General features: G+C 36.0%; 1 protein-coding gene across 2 annotated transcripts in view; it reads right to left on the bottom strand.

Moving 5' to 3' along the window:
- Nucleotides 1-19,543, bottom strand: part of LOC129783149 (mitogen-activated protein kinase kinase kinase 1-like) — a 100,669-nt gene that overhangs the window by 12,282 nt on the left and 68,844 nt on the right. For both annotated transcript variants that reach the window (XR_008745134.1, XM_055792971.1), the window contains exons 2-12: nt 12,739-12,889; nt 9,932-10,135; nt 9,046-9,246; nt 8,043-8,159; nt 7,349-7,497; nt 4,195-4,316; nt 3,388-3,469; nt 3,079-3,256; nt 1,992-2,282; nt 1,462-1,583; nt 197-288 (exon numbers count right to left, since the gene is read on the bottom strand). Coding sequence is in view for 1 of the 2 variants with exons in the window: in XM_055792971.1 (XP_055648946.1) it covers nt 197-288; nt 1,462-1,583; nt 1,992-2,282; nt 3,079-3,256; nt 3,388-3,469; nt 4,195-4,316; nt 7,349-7,497; nt 8,043-8,159; nt 9,046-9,246; nt 9,932-10,135; nt 12,739-12,889 (1,709 nt within the window). In the remaining variant the exon portion in view is untranslated. The remainder of the gene's footprint in view (nt 1-196; nt 289-1,461; nt 1,584-1,991; nt 2,283-3,078; nt 3,257-3,387; nt 3,470-4,194; nt 4,317-7,348; nt 7,498-8,042; nt 8,160-9,045; nt 9,247-9,931; nt 10,136-12,738; nt 12,890-19,543) is intronic.

Here is a 19,543-nt window from a genome sequence, read left to right on the forward strand (position 1 = left end):
AAGATCAGAACTATATCATACAGAAATATACAGTGTGCGCCCAAATTAACACCACCCTCCTCCCCAAACTGCTGAGAGCAACACTGTTCTCTTTGCCATGCTGGCAAATATTGGATAAAACCTGTATTAGATTTTAAACAATTCAGTATATTTGCTTGCAATAATAATTCAATTATATATGAAGAGATATTATTACCAGATTTAAGTATTTCTCTCCCAACTGCCAGCTCTCCTGCTTGGTCTTTACACATCTCCAATAGCGTTGAGACTGAAAGTTGACTTGTTCGACTATAAGAAATTAAACCAAAAAAAACAACCAACTTTGAGCAGATGCTTTGAAGAAAAAACATTTTAACCATTACATTTCAATAATCATTACCTTAGAATTGTGTTTGGAAAATTATTTAACATCATTTTATTCCAATACACTTCTGTAATCCTCTATCTGTAAGCTACCAATATTGTGACATTTTTTATAAGAACACTTCCAGAAATGTAATGTCTATCACTAATAAATAAAAAACCCAAATAGAAATCAGCTTCCCCATTTCTCAAATTCTTTGAGACTTTCAGGCAATAATCTCTTTACTAAAAGAAATTAATTCAACTGCACATTACGATCTCATCCTCTTGCACAAACAGGCCAAATACAGGAATCCAGCACCATAAGGAACAGTTCTATTTCACTTATACCTTTAATTTTAGATTTTCCATTGCTAAACTATTGCCAGTGAACCTCTAGTTGCAGTTTCAGAAACAACGCTGCTTAGGAACTAAACCAAAAGAGACAAAAACCAACCGAACAAAAAAAATAGCAGTCTGGTGGACTTCTGCATCTACAGCTGAAGAAATGGTTGGTCTGGCAGAGCAGACAGAGTAGCTTGGGAGAGGAAGAAAAGGCTTATTCAAGCCAGAACTGCCAAATGCATTCACTCAGAATAGCCATATACTAACATTACACTATGAAGTAAAAAGTAGCAGTGTTATGTTAACACTTCATGACATAGATGTACAACAGCTTTTGTTGAAGTAGGAAACATATATATATATATTAAAGATACAAAATTTGATGATTGGTACTTGCTGACTGCTTAAAGGGGAGTCATGAGAATTAAACCAAAGCAATATTAACTGAGATGGAGGCGATGGTTGATGACTGCACCCAACATATCTTCCTTTATTTTAAGGGGAAAAAAGACCTTATGCAAGCAAAACATCATTTAAGAACCATAAGTGCTGGAAAAATATAAACAGGTGCCTCCAAAACCTACATCTTTCAAGACAGAAGTTGGTTGGTAGCAACTAGACTTTAACAAAAACATTTATACATATGATCCATACATTTTATTTCACTGCCACCTATAAATGATCTCCTAGTTCCATATAAAATAGCAACAAATGAAACTTCAAGACATTTCAGTAACAATCCAAAATGAATTTGAAGTTCATGAGACACCATACCTGTTGGCATCTGCACATTTAACTAATACCATCTCTACAACTGGTTTGAGAAGTTGCTGTAGTTTAGTCCTCTCTGCTAAAGTATGACAAGGAGTATATAATAGCATGGCTCTTAAGGTTTTCTAAGAGAAAAAAAAATAATACATATGAAATCAAATTAGCCACACAAATTTATTTTAAGAGTTGTAAATAATTCTATATAAATTGCATTCAAAATATCAGCAAAATTTTCAAAGAATAAACAGCTTACTATATATTCACCATTAGAATTAGTCATGTATTCTTTGAGATTGGAAAGAATCTCATCATACAAGTACTGTTAACACTTAGTGCTGTAGCAAGCATTTCCTTATATTTGACCAGTAGACTCATGCCATTTCACTCTTGCTATTTTGTTCAACCCGCTTTCAGATGATGGTTAAAAGTTATCAGTAGTGCTCAATTATTAGGATTCCTGACTCATATATCTCTTCCCATTCAAAAATTAAGTAATTTGGAAATTACTAGAATATGAGTAAACAGCTACTTACTAAAGCAGCAACATATACTTTGTAGACAGGGTCGGCACAGACCATGGACAGCACACTGCAGCAGGATTCTACCACCACATCTCCTGAGATACTGGTCTGGGATGACCCACTAACTGCTCCCAAAGCTCCAGCACTTGTGTTGTTTCCATTGCTACTTCCAGAATTTCCAGTGCTTTCACCATTAGCCAATAATAGAGCACCACTAACATCATGGGAAAGACGTCTAAGTGCCATCTCACGTATATTCCAGTTGTGAGAAAACAAGCAGCCAACTAACTCCATTCCAAACACCTGCCAAAGAAAAAAGCAGCATTACAGGAGTCAGATTGAATAAAACTGCAACTTAAGTACTTAAGAAGAGCACTCAAAAAGATCAAATAAATGTTTCTGGTGAAAGATCACCTTAAGAAGCTTGACAGCAAAAATGTGCCAGAAGGCAGCGTGTTAAAAAAGATTCTGTGATATCATTTATGATGTTTCATTTCTAAGTGTTCAGTTCTCCAAAAACTCTGCTAAGAGAAGTGGGGGAATGGCTTTATGGATGGTTTCATTCACTCTGATTTTTAATTATTCAGTATGGAGTTCGTTTCTATACACTGATATAAACAACCCTGAAAGCAAGGTCTGGCTATACCAGACAAAAATTACAGCAGACATACAGGTAATACAAGTTCTCCCATTTCTTTTAAGTATGTGATCCCTTCTCAGTTGAACCCACCTCTAGAGTAGAGGTTATTTTGATCATTCGGCTCCTGCAACCCAACTTGGGTAACAGCAAATGCCAAATTTGTATTTATGTGACACTTGCATAACCAAAATTAGAATTAAGAATACTACATTTTATTACACGGACCTTTAATATGAAGCCTGAGATGAAGTCTAAAACTGAATACCCCAGTGAAAACAAGACTGAAAAACCTTTTCTTCTGATGCAAGTTAAATATAATTCTTTCCAATAATAATCAACCATAAAGCTGATGGGATTCAGAATAAATTTTTGAATTGTTGATTTGAAAAATCTAGCAAAACAGTTTAAAAAAAAATATCAGTTTTTACATTTGAAGCTTCTTTTACAAAGTAAAAATACCTGAATCCATGGCTCAGCTAAATTTTTATAGGCAGAAGGGATCTGCTGGACCCCATGATGAGTAAGGTTAAAATTGCTATCTTGGGTTCTTCTCTGTGATCCAGCTGTAGATTGCTGCTGAATTTGTTGATGAACCACATGGAGAACAGAAGAATCCACAGGGCTTGGCAATTCATGACTACAGATTAACAACAAATAGCATGCATTAGCAAATAAAACATTTACCAAAGTAAATACTTTAGCATATTTATGAACATCAACTTAGGATCCAGAAGCAGATAGTTTGTTATACTCAGACTGAATCCCTACCTATAGAAATCATGAGATCTCCATTTAGATCTACAAAGAGGACATATAAGTTGCTCTCTGTTTCTTCTGCATTCTTCTGCCCCTGGAACACAGCAACAGGATAATATGTATTTCAGTTTTACATTGCATAAAACCAGAGGATGGCATTATTATTTTTAATTTTTACTGAGAAATGCCAGTTTCAGGATAAACACTTCTGAACTGAACCATGTGCAGAAGCCTGTGCATTTAAATGTTTTTACATGCAGAAACACTTCAGCTTAGCACTACAATTTAATATTAAAAGTTATGAATTGAAATGCAGGGGTTTGGTTTTATGCCTCAAACATAAGTAATACTTTTTCAAAAGTATTAAAACATGGGAGATAGAATTTTATTTGTTAAAGCAATCTAATTAAAATACTTTATTTAATGCAATATATAAAAACATACTCCATAATTCACTATATAATCCTAGTAGAATACTTTCATGCATTCTAATGACAAGTCACAGAGGGGTAAAATCTGTTCCTAGCCTTGCTCTAATTGGACATGATCTTCTCACTCAGGTAAAAGGCTCAAACCTCTAGCCCTGCAGTTAACTTCTTTCTCAAAGCATTCACAAAGCAAGCTGTAATTTGATAACTGATAATAAGGTATATATTGATACCAATGAATGATACCAAACTCTCAAAGAGCTATAGTCATCACTTAAGAGCATGTTTCTGTAACTTTTAAAACAAACAAAAAACCCTACCAACACACAAAATTATAATACTTCTGCATATTTAGTCACCAGAACTTAATGAGACAAAGATGACAACGTACATATTGACATGCAGTGGTGGTGTAACTTGTTCCTGCAGCCATCTTCACACACAGTTAGGCTCTCTTCATCCAGCATGCCTAACAAACAAATGGGGCACATCTGTTCTTCTTCATCCTTCGTACTATAAAAAGAAATACTTTTGATTGCAAAATGGCATATCAGAATTCAGAACAGGTTTAACAGTGAAAAAGATTAACTTTATTTTGAACAGTCACTTCTGAATATGCTATTCATTACTCATTTTATGATGATGATGATTCTCCTAAACCTTGGTCTGAATAACTGAGCAACCAAATTTTTAGAAGCACTTACAGACAACACTTTGTTGAAATGAAAGAGAACATCACAAAATGCATGACATCTTTTCAAACTAGGTCAGACACCAATTGGAGATTGAAAGGACTAGCCTCGGGCACTTATTCCCCCCCCTCCCCTCCCCTCCCCCTCCCCCCCAGCTTCTTGAAACAAACCAATCTTTGCTTTTTTTACTTTTCCTTTGCTTTTGAAAAACTAAGACATTTTTAGATTTTGAAAGTTATTGTCCTGGTTTCAGCTGGGATAGTTAATTTTCTTCTTTGTAGCTGGTGCAGTGCCGTGTTTTGGCTCTGATGTGAGAACAATGTTGATAGAACACTGATGTTTTTAGTTGTTGCTGGGTAATGTTTATACTGAATCAAGGACTTATCAGTTCCTTGGGCCCTGCCAGCCAGAGGGCTGGAGGGGCATGGGAAATTGGGAGGGGACACAGACAGGACAGGTGACCCAAATTAGCCAAAGAGGTATTCCATACCATATGACGTCATGCTGGGTATATAAGAAGGAAGGGGAGGATGTTCAGAATGATGGTGTTTGTCTTCCCAAGTAGCTGTTACACACGATGGAGCCCTGCTTTCCTGGGGATGGCTGAACACCTGCCTGCCCATGGGAAGTGGTGAATGAATTCCTTGTTTTGCTTTGCTTGCATGTCCGGCTTTTGCTTTACCTATTAAACTGTCTTTATTTCAACCCATGATTTCTCTCACTTTTTTCTCTTCTGATTCTCTCCTCCGTCCCACTGTGGAGGGAGTGAGCAAGTGGCTGCATGGGGCTTAGTTGCCAGCCAGGGTTAAACCATGACAGCTACATGCAGGTTTTTTTCCACACTCTTTCAGAATAGAGTCACAAGATAGTCTTCAGCCCAGTACAGAAAACTGTAAATACTATTTGATGAATGTATGTAAAACTCAAAAATTCAACAGAAGAGAACAGCCACTCAATAATTTTCTGCCACTGAGAAACAGATGTAATCGATTCACATAAACACTAATATATCTACATATCACATGTAGATTTTTTTAAAAAAAAACAAACCACCACATTTCTGTTTTACATGTTGGTTCCATTTTATTTACCTTACCTTAATTTTTAAATGGCTATAACCAGAGATTTCACCAGAAAAATTATTCTAAGCTTAAACAACATGTAATAAAAAACACAATTTAAACTTCTGCATTATTGTTTAAATGTGTAAAACTTAGTACTCCTACTAAAAATGTAAGTTATAGCTGGTTCATGTTTAAAAGTTTGCAGGAACCCTGTATTTGCTCATCAACCGTATATTCTAAAAATAATTTGTGTATACATTGTCTCTATACATATATATTAGCTTCTAGCTTTTTGCAAGTGATTGACGCTAATTTTCTTTATCTTTTAAAAATCCACAAAAATAAGCTTACAGTGTAAAAATTCAGTTCCACGGCATGTATAGAAACACGAGTTTTAAATTAAAATTTATTTTTTAAGAATTAATAGTAAAACAAAAATAACTGCAAGTCACAGTAATTATCAGAACTGAGTAAGCTTTTATCTCAAATTAATCTGATGCTCAGTGTTCTCCAATACTTATATCATGCAAGATTAGACTCACACAGAATGATAACTTATCTCATTGAACCAGTAACGCAGGGAACTAATCATCAGGTGTACTGGCAAACAACTGAAAGAATCTTTCATCCTGTCAAAAATGAGAACTAATGCAGCAAAGTTCACAGTCCAATAAAGTCATTCCTATTAAAAAAAAATAATCTTCCTATGCAAGGTATATAATTAAAGGAACTGACTTGCCAAATAAACCAATTAGTTAAATACATAATATACTCTAGAACTACTTATGTAATTTATTTACAATGATGCAATTTGACAATTTGGAAAAGTAATTAAAAGACTATGGGAAATTAAGGTTACAATATGTATATCAGAATTATAAACCTGTCTGAATATATTAATCTAACTATATGCTTATTATCACAAAGTAACATATCAAGGTCCTCCTTAAGTTTTGCTTTACACAAAAGCAAGCCTCGGTTTTGGTTGCCTTCTGTGGTTTGATCTCTCTATAGGATGTCTAGTTCACTCAGTCTGCTAATTAATGCATGCACAAATCACTTGTTTAAAAAGTTAACCAATATCTTTTCAATATAAAAGAAAAAGCACTCAAGTGCTATCAAAGAATCAAACCACTTAAGACTGATAAATAAGGCATCTTTTAATATGGTATAAACTATAAAAAACCATAATCGTTTAACAACTCCCTTATAGTTTACCCACTCATTTTGCATTAAGTGGTTTTTAAAATATATTCTTAATTAGATATAGATATATAAACCCCATGGTTTTTATATATGTTTACACAAACAGTACATTTACCCAGAAATTTTCAGTATATTGTCATAGGCCCAAGCATTTCTCCAAAGTAGTACAAATTTATTAGGACAAGAGGAAAAAAATGAAATTCTGTTTCTTCATTTGTCAGCATTTGCACAAGTACTATATTTGAACAAATGCTCACAAACAAACAAGTTTCCAAAGTTAATGTATACGTTTCAGTCTTGAAGATGATAATTTTCATTTCTAGAGTTTGTTTCCCAAATTCATAAGAGTCAAAAAAATTCTTTTCACAGCTCTACTTAACTTTTTACAAACAGAAAGTATAATGCCCACTTGGTATGACTGTGAATAATGTATGCTTGACTCTTGATTGTTTGCAAATACAGAGACTTAACATGGCTTGAAACGAAAGCAGCTTTGAAAAAAAAGAATGTAGGTGATTCTAAGCCTCAAAAATTAGAAAAAAATACACAATAAAGTTTTTAATTCCTTTAAAGAAATACTGACCTGTTTTCTGAACTAGATGTAGAAGTACTAGATGATGACAATGTATGAGAATTTGACATGCGTGAGACAAACTTCTGGATGGTGTTACGAGATGGAGCTTTGATCCTCGAGCTACGCCTACTGTGATATTTCTGGAACAAACTCTCAACCTAACATCAGAAAAAGATGACAACAGTCATATTTGTGCTATGAATAGCTTGTATTTAGAAGGTAATATTACTGAAGCTTAACTACTGCTAAGAAAGACCTGTTTACCTTCACAATAATGCATTAGCAGTATAGCAGGAATTTCAGAAGTCTTACTAATAAATAGATCACAAGAAACTTTACAACAAAAACCTATTTACTTATTAAAAATAGCTTTAAGTATACACACAGTTACTTCTGAAGATCCTTGTTCTGTTTACCTTTCAGCTAATCAGTGAGACACATAAACAAATTTGAGTAGAAAATCCAAGATTTGAATCACTTGCTAAACTACAGCTCTCTACTAATTCTTTTAGCTATGCCTTTTATTTGCAGATTTTTTTCCTACTTGCAGGGCTCTTGAACCCAAATTAAAGATATAATTAAAAACATATATTCTTGCTGCTTTGAAATGCAGTAGTTCTCAGCATTTTTAAGATAATGTTCTAAAGACTTTTACATGGAGTCTATTTTAGGTCTGCCATTAGATCTATTAGAAATCTATCACCTCAAAGTTCTTCAGCATCTTTCTCCAGAGCATTGGGTCTGAGGGTTCAAGCTGGAAGACTCGCAACATAACAAACAGCAGATGAATACAGAACATCCCACGACCACAGCTACAAGTCTGCAAAGAAAAGTATATGCTAGGGCTCTACTGAATTGATAATTACATAGATCATTAAGTTCATCATGAAGACATATACTAGCCCCCTCCCCCCCCTTTTTTATTAGAAACCCAAAGCTAGTTAATGCAAAATATTTCATATATAGATAGTCATATCTTCTTGCATGGCCTTACATAAAATGTGAATCCCAAAAATATTATTCAGGAATATGTATGGAAAAGTAGACAATTATAACACCAGTTCTCTTGATACACACACACACCCTTTTTTTATTTTTTAAAATCAGCTGAAGTTATTGCTATGCTTCATACTAGAAGGAATTTATGCATACAATCATCATATACCCATAACATGACAACAATCAAACTTAAATGTTTCTGTTTATTCAGAAACCTAAATGTTCCCCAATACACCATCACAGCAGTACTATGGAAGTCTCTGAAAACAACTTCACTATGGGTATTAATGAAATTATCACAGCATTAAAAAGAATTGTGTCATGTGCTCGTCATTTATATATCCCATGAATAGAGAAAACATAGCATTTCAGAGTGAGAAACTAGGAAAATGAAGTGGCCAAAAATACTTAAGATATACAATTAGAAGCCACTGCTAGGAATGAGAAATATACAGAATATTAGTAATTACTTCCAAGAGTATTTTTCTTTTTAAAGATAAACTAGACAAAAGTAATACTTGCTACATATTTGAAAAAATACAAGCTGATCATTATATTAAACAATCACAGATTATATCTTTTAAACATTACTTTATAGAACTATTTGCAAGGGTTGCGACTAACTTGGTCTAATTTGGTTTTGTACAGTTTTCCAAGATTAACTATAAATTAATAAAAGCTACAAACAACACAAAAATGTTCTCTACCTGAGGCCCAATAAACACTCTGTATTTATTATCAGGGCTGTCTCCTCCAATTAAGAAAGAGTTGGGTCCTATCTGCTGCAGCAGGTACAGCCTGGCTCGCATAACTTTGTTGACACGACGATTTGTTTCCTCAGGGCTGTATGGAGAGGAGCCATCTGGAGATGGGGCTCCTCGAGGTGGTGTTATTCGTCCACTCTGAAACTACATAAGCAGTTCCATCATGAGCATTTCCAGGACAACAGTAAGTTTAACTATGGGTTGTCTGTCTGTCCATCATCCCCCCCCCATGACATAGAATGAGAGAGTCCCCAAAATCTGAAGAAACTATAACCTGCTTAGACTATATGAATGTAAAATTATTAATTTTCTTTCATGCCCAGAATTCAAGGGCAATTCAAGGGCAGAAGAGAGGTGGGGTGAGTTGGGGTGTGTCCATCCAGTCAACAATCCTATCCCCAAGGGAATATACCTGCCTGGAGAACTGACATGCAAAAAACTACAGGGGGACACGGGCACCACAACCCAAAAAAACCAAAAAACAATCAAAAAAGCACAAATCAAACTCCTGGCACCTCTTCATGCAAAAATCAAGCTAAGAGAACATACATCTTCACAACTGAGTACCTATATTTCTTCATTTATTTCCTACAAATAAAAATTGAAAGCAGGACTAAATTAAGAAGAAAAGTCATACCTAAGAGGAAAGAACAAAATTCCATACAAGAAGTATAACATGAGATATGCAGAGCATATCAAGTGATACCCTGTCATAACCCCTTTATATCAGCATTTTGCCTACCCAGAAAGGATTAGATACCAATTGTTCTCTAAGCAAATATTGCGGTATATAGCCAAATTAAAAATTACATCACAGCTTACAACTTACAGGCACTGGAGATACCCTTTTTCTTCTAACACCTGGTGATTCAGATTTAAGTGTCCTAGAGGATGATGAAAAGCTACTAGGAGAAGGACTACGTCTTCCTTTCTGTGTAGGTGAAAAAGCAGTGCTTTGTCCTTCAGCCCGAGGCTCCAGAGAGAGTTTGTTCATTTCCAATCCATCTCCTTTCCTAGGGATAGGTTTCACCACCTTGCAGCAATTAAACCATATGTTAAAACTACAATTTGATAATTTTACATTAAAGCAAAACAAATTCATCAAAACTTGTTTAGCTAGCATTATAATTAAGCCATTATTTAGACATTCAAAGTTTGCATATTCCCCAGGTTCTAACATTAACATCTAATAGGGGCTATCTTGTTAATCTATACACAACACAAGCAAGAACCTTTTTCTTGTCCATTTGTGCCACCTATTAGACTTGTGGCAGCGACTGATTTGATTGTCAAAGTGCTTCTGTAATTGTCATTCATGGTATCTCAGAGGACAGCAATTCTCCCATTTGGATAGTAGGAGCCAAAAGAATATTTTTTTTCTACAGGTGTTGTCTGCTTATTTAAGAGCTATAACCTTGGATCCATCTGTTACATACAGTAAGTATCAGTTGATATATAGCAGGATTGCCATTTCTACAGCACAATATGAACACTTGCTGCAAAGTAAAATTACTTTAAACCTGGAGGCAATACAGCAAAATTAAGGTGTGCTGTGCCCTATAAGAACCATGGGCAGCTTTTCTGCCTGCAATACAAGTAAAACAGCTACACTGCATCTGGTATCTGAGCTAATCATTTAACACATTGCTGCACTACATGAACAGACACATGTGCTCAAGAAGAGTGAGCACATACACTTCTAATACAGTGCTTTGTTGCATAAACACTGAATTTTGACACTAAGATATGGAATATTTCAAGACAACTTTCAGCTGCTTGCCCCTCAGACCTACATAATACATGAGAAGAGTAAGGCCCCATGGAATCAAATTAAAAGCAGTCACAGCAGGCAGGCAGTTTTAGTTCTACATTTCCCCATGTCTTAGAGGCTTGACTCTAAGTTGGAGGGAAGCTCCAAGTAACACTTCAGATTAACAGAGCAGATCTCTCCTAGAAAGCTGCAGAGGTCTCAAATTTAGGAAATAAATAAATAAATGAATGAATAGATAGATAGATCGATTAATTAATTAATTAATTAATGGAAGGAGCTTTCCCTGCTCAGGGTATGCAGAAGAGACATCCAGCCTCAATGCCTTTCTACCTGATGATTTGAACTGCATCCACAAGGTCAAAATACTATTTTAAACTGAAGCATTTAACTCATCCAGCTGAAGCTGTTCCACTATCCAAAAATGCATTTAAATTTCAGCAGGCTACAGGAAGAAGAGGACAATGAGGAGGCTGTAGCCTAGCAGTTAGGCATTGCCTAAGAGAGGAAAGGCCTGTTTTTACAGCCTTGAGCCAAGCACTGCTTGTTTTACCTTAAAAAGTCACCATACTGAATGTATTCTTCTTACAAACCTGAACTTTTCAGAAACCTTTGTTGTTGTTGTTTTAAAATATATTGCTATCTGATTATGAAGACAAACAGGATAAAGGAAAAGTATGAAAAGCAATGCAGGCTGTTGTGGTTTTTTTCTTCCTACTGATTACTGTAATGCTTTTTTTCTTTCCTGGACAGCCCATAGGCACATGAATTTGCATTTTGACAAGTTACAGTTATCAGTTGCTAGTGCTTGAAAAAGTTTAAATGTGAAATGGTAGTAATTGAGAAACTGGAGCATCAAAATTTGTATTTAAATACCCAGAAACCTCAAGGGAAGTGGGCTGAACAAGGAACCATAATTTCAAGCTATGCAGTAACCAAGATGCATTTAAATTTTTTTTCAATTAAGAACTGGTTTGTGTTATTCAAGGTATTTCTTTTTTGGTGTACTTGAAGCATTTTCAATGTTCCTATGACAGAAAGTTACCAACATAACCCTTATTTCTGTTCTAGAAAAGCTGCCCCCAAACACTCGTTTACTGCATCAGATGATCTCACCTTTAAATTAGCACTCCCATCAAATGTTACACAGGAGTCATACTGACCAATGCAACTACACTTAAACATAATTGCTATTAATTAACCAGCATTATACTGAATATGCTAGTGTTAGAATCTTAACTGTGTTTAATAAGTTTTTGGTTTGATCTGTCTGAAATTTCTTATTACTACTTCTGAGCCATTTATACAAAAGCATTACCCAAAAAGGCTAATAGGAATATTCTGGCATCCAAGTTTTAGTAGAGTTGAGACTTATGTGAAGGAGTTACTCAGATTTGATTTCTCTGGTTCTAATAAGCTTGCAGTTTGTATATTAATCTAGCAAAAAAAAAAAATCCACACACATTAAACATATAGAAAATGTTAACATTTTCAAACAAAGGAAATACGAAGTCATGAAACCCTAGAGAATGGAGTACAAAGCACTACAGTGCAGTTTTACACTCAAATAGTCTTTATCTAATGAACAAGAGCTACTTTTGCTGTTGACATTAGAGGGCAGTGTTGCCACAGCACAATCAGCAGCACAGCAATATACTTTTTTAAAAATAAAGCTTAATAAATGCATACATTTCAGAAAGTCAGCCACAATTTCTTGTTAAACAGCTCATAAAAAATGAACAAAAAGTATCACAATTAAGAGTCTGCACACTGTTAATGATTAAAAAGGTTTCTAAAAGAAAGAAGTTTAAGGGATTTTTATTTGTAATAGTTGTCACAGATATTGCCCTTATTTCCGTGCCACTTACCATAGGACCTCTCCTGCTTCTTCTTTCCAGCCATTCATGCTTCCAGGCTGGCATACACATTGCCTTGAGTTTCTCCCTGATCATACGCTCTTCTGGGCGGTCATCCATCTTCTGCAACCCCCTGAGGGTTTCTCTATTCTCCATGTCACAACTACAGCAAAGAAAAATATATTGTAGTCATAGATGCAGTTATTTTTAGTTAAGGTATAATAATATAGCGTTCTTAAGCTTTGTGCCATCCTGTTCTTCCTCTCCTTAAAATGCAGCTACTAAAACATTATTTTCAACTGACTGCAGCAAGCCTTTCAAGTTATGACTAATTTGCTAGTCTGCAGTTTGCACTATACCTGTTTTGAGGGGTATTTCTTTAAAATGTGTGTATTGCTTGTAATGTTGGACACCCAGTAAAGAGGAATGTCTTGGCAAATATTAAACCAATACAATAATTACCCTGTATGTCATGTCATTCACCAAAAGTTTCAGAAGTGTTGTGATCGTTCATGCATGCATTGGCAATTCAAAGCTTGCAATCTATTTAAAGAAAAAATTATAAAATTAATATAAATGGTGAAAAGTTTCCATCTTCAAGGGATTCACAATCATGAAGCTATGTATGTAGTGCCTCTTCCTATACATGAACACTTCCGCAAAAAAAGAGGACTTGTAAACTAATACACAGTATGTTTAAACCAGACACAGAAATAATGAAAGTAAGGCTAGTGTCCTTGAGAATTGCTTTCTGAGTGACTGATGACTCAAGAGCACTTCAAGTCAGCTACAATTGTAGCAAAACTCACAGCAAGTTCATATCTGTAAAGTGAAAGTATAATTCATCTAGGATTGTGCTTTTTTGACCTACAGCAAAGTAATTGCCTGTGATTGCTGGCAACAACAAAGCAGCAAAAAATACTGTCAGACACTGAAAAACAAATATGAATGGTCTGGAAGATTTCCTGATTCTGTTGAATTATCAGCTAAATCACCAAGAAAACCACATTCTTAAGCAGCAGTACATGATCCCCTTCCATCTTCTTGAAGTTAGCCATCTTTAAAAATAAGCAAGCTTAAGCTAACTTTCAGAATAAAATTTTGTTTCAAAAATAAAATCACAATTTAAGGCTATATAATAGTTACAATGAGAAACAGTTGCATATTTACATTACTGCTTTCATGTATGCAGTCTTCAACTTCTAAAACTTCTAGCTATTCAGTTAAAACTACATTTATGCACCATATGATGATTACAACATATTCCCTACAACATTCACTGCAATAAGATGTTAAAATTACAATGCTTATCAGCAATGTATTACTAAAGTTAATTTATCACAAATCCCTACTTTGAAAAATGAGAAGTTTTCACTGGTCAGAAGGAGTAGTCATTTTTTTTTTAATAGACACAAAGGAAACAAAGTATTCTGAGACAGGAAATAACTCTTCCTGTTCAGTGCTGAAGTGATAAACAGATGGATATTGTAAACAAACTTCATTTTCTTTCAAGCAATATCTAAACCTACTGTTAATAACCAAATTTAGACACTCAGAACTGTCTAGCCATTAAAGACTTAAATGTTTATAAATAGAAAAACAATCAGTCGAAAAATTAATATTTTTTCAGAGGTTAAGCGTTAATGTTTGCTTAACTTCAAATCTAATGCAAGTGAAAAGTTATTTTTGTCCCAGCACTGAATTTCATACTATTGCTTTCTAGAAAGAGACAAAACCTAGCAATTCTTCATGAAAAACAAAGACATTACAGAAGCAGGTAGAGTACAAATGAAGAATGTGCCTAAAAGCTTAAAGTAGGAGAAAAAAACCTGTATTGTCTAAAAAGGGCTGATTTTACATTTTTTCCTCAGTCAAAAAAAATCAGTTCAAAGACAAAAATCTTTGTCTGCATAAGAACGGTACAGCTTCAAAATAATATAGGTGCAGGTTAAAAATAGAGTTACTATGGTTTTTATATTAGTTATTCCATGGCATGAACCATCTCAGTTGCATAAATACTTTGTATACAAGACAGAAAACACTATCCCAGCAGTGAAAGAATGATACAGTATTTCATTTGTTCATATAACCATGATTAACTTCTCAACTGATATAAAAAAAGTCTTTTAGAGGCCCCTGGACTTGAATTCATGAACAATGCAATATGACAGTGGAGGCTTCACAATCTGTACTTGTTTTCTAAAAAGCAGAGGCAACTATCTTCCGCTCACGTGACAGCTAAACTGATCTATTCTTGCCTGCACAAAGAACTCTTGTGCTTTTCCTCCATGCAGGTGGGAAAGACCAACTGAGTCTGAAAGCTTTTGCTCAGTAAATCAGTTATCTTTTTGCAGAATTTAATTATTGTGTGTATTTTTACAGAACACAGTTTCTGAAGTATTCAAAATCCCAAAACCTTCCTATTTTAACTCAAGCTTGGCTAAGACTATAGTTTACTAAATAGTCTTATACTGTTGGATCTGTGGAAAAAATATTTTTCCTGTGAATGCTCAAATTTTCCTGCATACTGCAGGACATCCTAATTTTGTAGCCTAAACCTACAGGTTTTGTTTATTTTTTAGTCTAAAGCAAAACTCATCTGTTCTAGTCAAGCTGAAGTTTGTCATCTACATGACAACAGGTGGGTTGCCAGTCCCCATATCACTGTACCACAGCACAAAAAAAACCCCCAAAACAAAAACAACCCCTCAAAAAACCCAGAGTGTACTCCACTGAGGACTTGATCCTGATCTTCATACAGCAAAAGCTATTCCTGAGTCAAGGTAACAATGTGCTTAAGTGACTGCTATGTAGTACTTTATTTGAACAGCAATGACACAGCTAAGGAGCAGGCCAAAAAAAGAAAAAGGAGGATACAAGGATTTTTTCCAGATAAAATTTAACTTTTAATCTACAAATACTCAATCGCAGGGAGGAAAAAAAATATTAGCTGCTGAGTAATTTTATTATTTTTTTAAAAACATTTGTCTGAAGCAAGTTAGCAAAGGTAACAGTGGTCAAACCATGGGTGACCACAGAAGATACTCATGAACAAGTGGTCACACAGAAGCTCTGTCAGAACAATGTGCTTAACAGATTGTGAGAAGGAGCAGCCATGGGTTTAATGAAGCAGCACTGAATGAGAAGAAAAGAATATGGGAGAAGTTATATATTTTGCTCAGTGCAAGTGCCATATATGGTGACAATCAATACTGGGGGCAAGCTTAGACAGGATGTAGAGAGCTCATTTTGGAGACAGTAAGCAAGAATTAAGAATATTGACAGCCAGCTACCTACAACCCAACCCTCAACAGGTCCCAAGAACTTTGGGCTAGTCCATCTGGCCTGGAGGAATGCTAGGAGCAGAGCTCAGCATGGGGAGCAGTGACAAAAAACAAAATTCAAACAAACAAAGTTAGCCATTCCCTGAAAAGGTCAGCTACTAGTGTTTCAGATAACTTCTGACCACTAACAGTTCCAGCAGTGTTCACAGTTTTTTCTTTTGCCATTAAGTATTTTTAATGATATCAAGATCAGTTTAAAAAAAAATCGGATCAAGATGAGCAAGACATGGTCTGTCCTCCTGCCAGTCTCCCATTTCTCCTCTTCCTGACCCACTACTGCTGTTATCTAATCATTTGTGTCCATCCTAACAAAGGAAAAGATAAAGTATGACACATTTCATTAAAATTAAAAAATTAACAGGGAACTTTCTCAACCTGGTACTAATGGCAGCAACTGTCACTTAAAGACAGCACTGAACACACTACTTCACAGAGACTAATGAATCTAGCTTCCTAAAACAGTTATAGGAATTTTAGCCAAATGTTGTAAGTGTGAAATTAAGTTCTATTCTTCTGTTAGAGTAGCTGACAAATACAAAAGCGAAAACAGTCCTATTTTTTTTCTAGCTGCCTCAGCTTCTCCAATAGCTCATCATCTTTCCTTGAGAATAACTAGACTGCCTTCATTTGACCAATACGCTTCCCACTAAAGCTCACAAGGAGTATATATTGAGTGGAACTCTGCACCCACTGTTTGCCTTTCACTCACATTAAAAAACTGCTACTTAATGTCATTTAGATGAATCACTAACAAGCATTTTGCATTAGAAACACCTTTCAATTTACCTCAAATAAACTTTTATTTTCTACATATATTTTAAAACTTACTTATAAAGTATAAAACATGTTACAAAACTACAGGAAAAGCATAAGTGATGCCCAGGTGTGTGGGAAAATTGCTTGGAGGGGGGAAATTACAGACCTAATAGAAGTTGTAGTATTATAACAACTTTTTAAGAGAAAAATACAGTTGCCACTTTCTGACAGTTGGCATGCATGGAATCTACTCCACCATGGTTCCCTAGGCAACACAACCTGCTATCCTAGAGGAGCAGTGGAGGGTGGAGTGGAGACACACGCAGCCAGGCTCTGCTGTACTCCCTGCAGGATTGGGAACTTGATGGTACCATACAGCCGATAAACTGCATAGCAGCTGCCAAATGGAAAATATATGAGATGTCTGTTGCTGGACCAACAACTGTGGTGAAACTATTCTCCTTAGATGAACCTTGCTCATTATAATCTCATTATAATACTAACACACACCTCCATCCCAAAGTTACCCATCTGTAAGGCACGACCACCCCTCACCGAGCATGCACTTTGTATTTCTTATAAACTATGTCTTTAAATGAAAGTGAGAGAAGTTTACACCAATCAATAATGAAAGAATGTATGACTAGAGTCACTCAAGCTCCACCTGAGAGTAAAGAAAAGTATAAAATTGAATGAATGAAGGTGGAAGTTAAGGAAGACTCTATTGTAACTTCTGGGATCAGTTGATGGGCTGAACCTGTCTTCTCCCCCATAGGGATGCCTATTGGGTAAGAACTTTGACTTATGCATGCTAAATAACTAACTAATTCTAGCTGTCATTAGTAATTATGGTTTTGGTTGTATATAGTTTGGTTGTGTATCATTTCAAGCTTGTTTTTTGCAGACAGTCCCTATCACCGGCAATCACGAAACTTAACTTGTCATGATTTTATAATAGTGTTATTCTGTAAACTGTTAGTGTTAGTCCTTTGTGGGCGCTAACAGTTGCTGGCAGTGGGTAACACATTTAAATAAAGTGGGAAGACCTGCTGAGGGGTCCCCCTTATGCTGTTGGCATGTTTCCCTGAACAAGGCAGTTGCATTGCCCTCCAATCCAGTGGGACTGTTCAGTGAAGGGTCCCTATAATGGGACACTGACAGACTGGTCGGGCACAAGGGTCTTGGCTTTCCTGGGGTACTGATAGACAGATCAAACACCTGGGGTTGAGAGGATTTCCCCCCACCCTTTTCACGTGACAAGGTGTAATTAAACAGAGAAACGTAACACCCAGCAGGTTTCTGTGGAACCTCCACTGCCCTGGGGATCCCAGGCTGCAGTGCAAGCATCCCTGCTGGAAACCACCATCAGGTGACAGCCACATCTTTACAAAGTAGTTTTAAAAGTTAAAGCTTATCCTATTTCTTCCAGCATTTTTCTATAAAAGGCTAACAAATCCATTTAGAATGTGAAAACATTGAAGAAAACCCTTTCTGTTATTTGGCTCTAAACCCGAACCTACTGAGCCTACACCTTTACTAGTTTAGTAGTAATTGTTATTTACTCAGTTTGATACATCCCTTGTCTTCTCTCCCTATAAAGTCATTTGGTCTCAAAGACCATGATAATCAAGTGTATCTCTGGAAGACTGACAGGTCAAAAAGATGCATTTGTCAAAGAACATTTCACTGCTAATAGGACAACATTCATAACTGAAGCACAAGACTGAGCCATCACCTTCAGTGGAACCTCACAGGCCCTGGTCAAGAAGGATCACCCCTTCAGTGATGAAGACACAGATCTTCAAAGATAGATGTCTAAAGTTAGAGGTAAATTACCTGCCTGGATTTTCTAGCTCCTATTTAGTCAAATCCACCTACTTGAAATATGTAAAAAAATTGGTTGAATTGTTTGCTGTGAAGCCACCTAGTCATACTTTGAGATTGTGGCAATATTCAGTAGCCACTGAAAAGGAGTCCTCCCTACAGAACAAGACAAGAAATATCGGTCTCTATTTACAACAGATGTTTGCCACAAAGCTAATGAAATGGGCTTCTCTTCTGCATGCTTCCTAAGGAAGCTATCAGACATCTGAAGCAAATATTACAAAAGCTCCTAGGTCTCTCTAATCATTCCTGCTGTTATTTAGTCTCTGTCCTGGTTTCAGCTGGGATAGAGTTAATTTTCTTCTTGATAGCTAGTACAGTGCTGTGTTTTGGACGTGATGTGAGAACAATGTTGATAGGACACTGATGGTTTTAGTTGTTGCTGGGTAATGTTTATACTGAATCAAGGACTTTTCAGTTCCTTGGGCCCTGCCAGCCAGAGGGCTGGAGGGGCATGGGAAATTGGGAGGGGACACAGCCAGGACAGGTGACCCAAATTAGCCAAAGAGGTATTCCATACCATATTATGTCATGCTGAGTATATAAACTGGGGGAAGAAGAAGGAAGGGGACATCTGACATTATGGTGCTTGTCTTCCTGAGTGACCGTTATGCATGATGGAGCCCTGCTTTCCTGGAGATGGCTGAACATCTGCCTGCCCATGGGAAGTGGTGAATGAATTCTTTGCTTTGCTTTGCTTGCGTGCACGGCTTTTGCTTTACCTATTAAATTGTTCTTATCTCAACCCTTGAGTTTTACATTCCTTTCTGGTTCTCCTCCCCGTCCCTCTGGGTGAGGGGGAGTGAGCAAGCGGCTTCGTGGTGCTTGGTTGC

Source organism: Falco peregrinus, chromosome W (assembly GCF_023634155.1).
Source record: "Falco peregrinus isolate bFalPer1 chromosome W, bFalPer1.pri, whole genome shotgun sequence".
Lineage (NCBI taxonomy): Eukaryota > Metazoa > Chordata > Aves > Falconiformes > Falconidae > Falco > Falco peregrinus.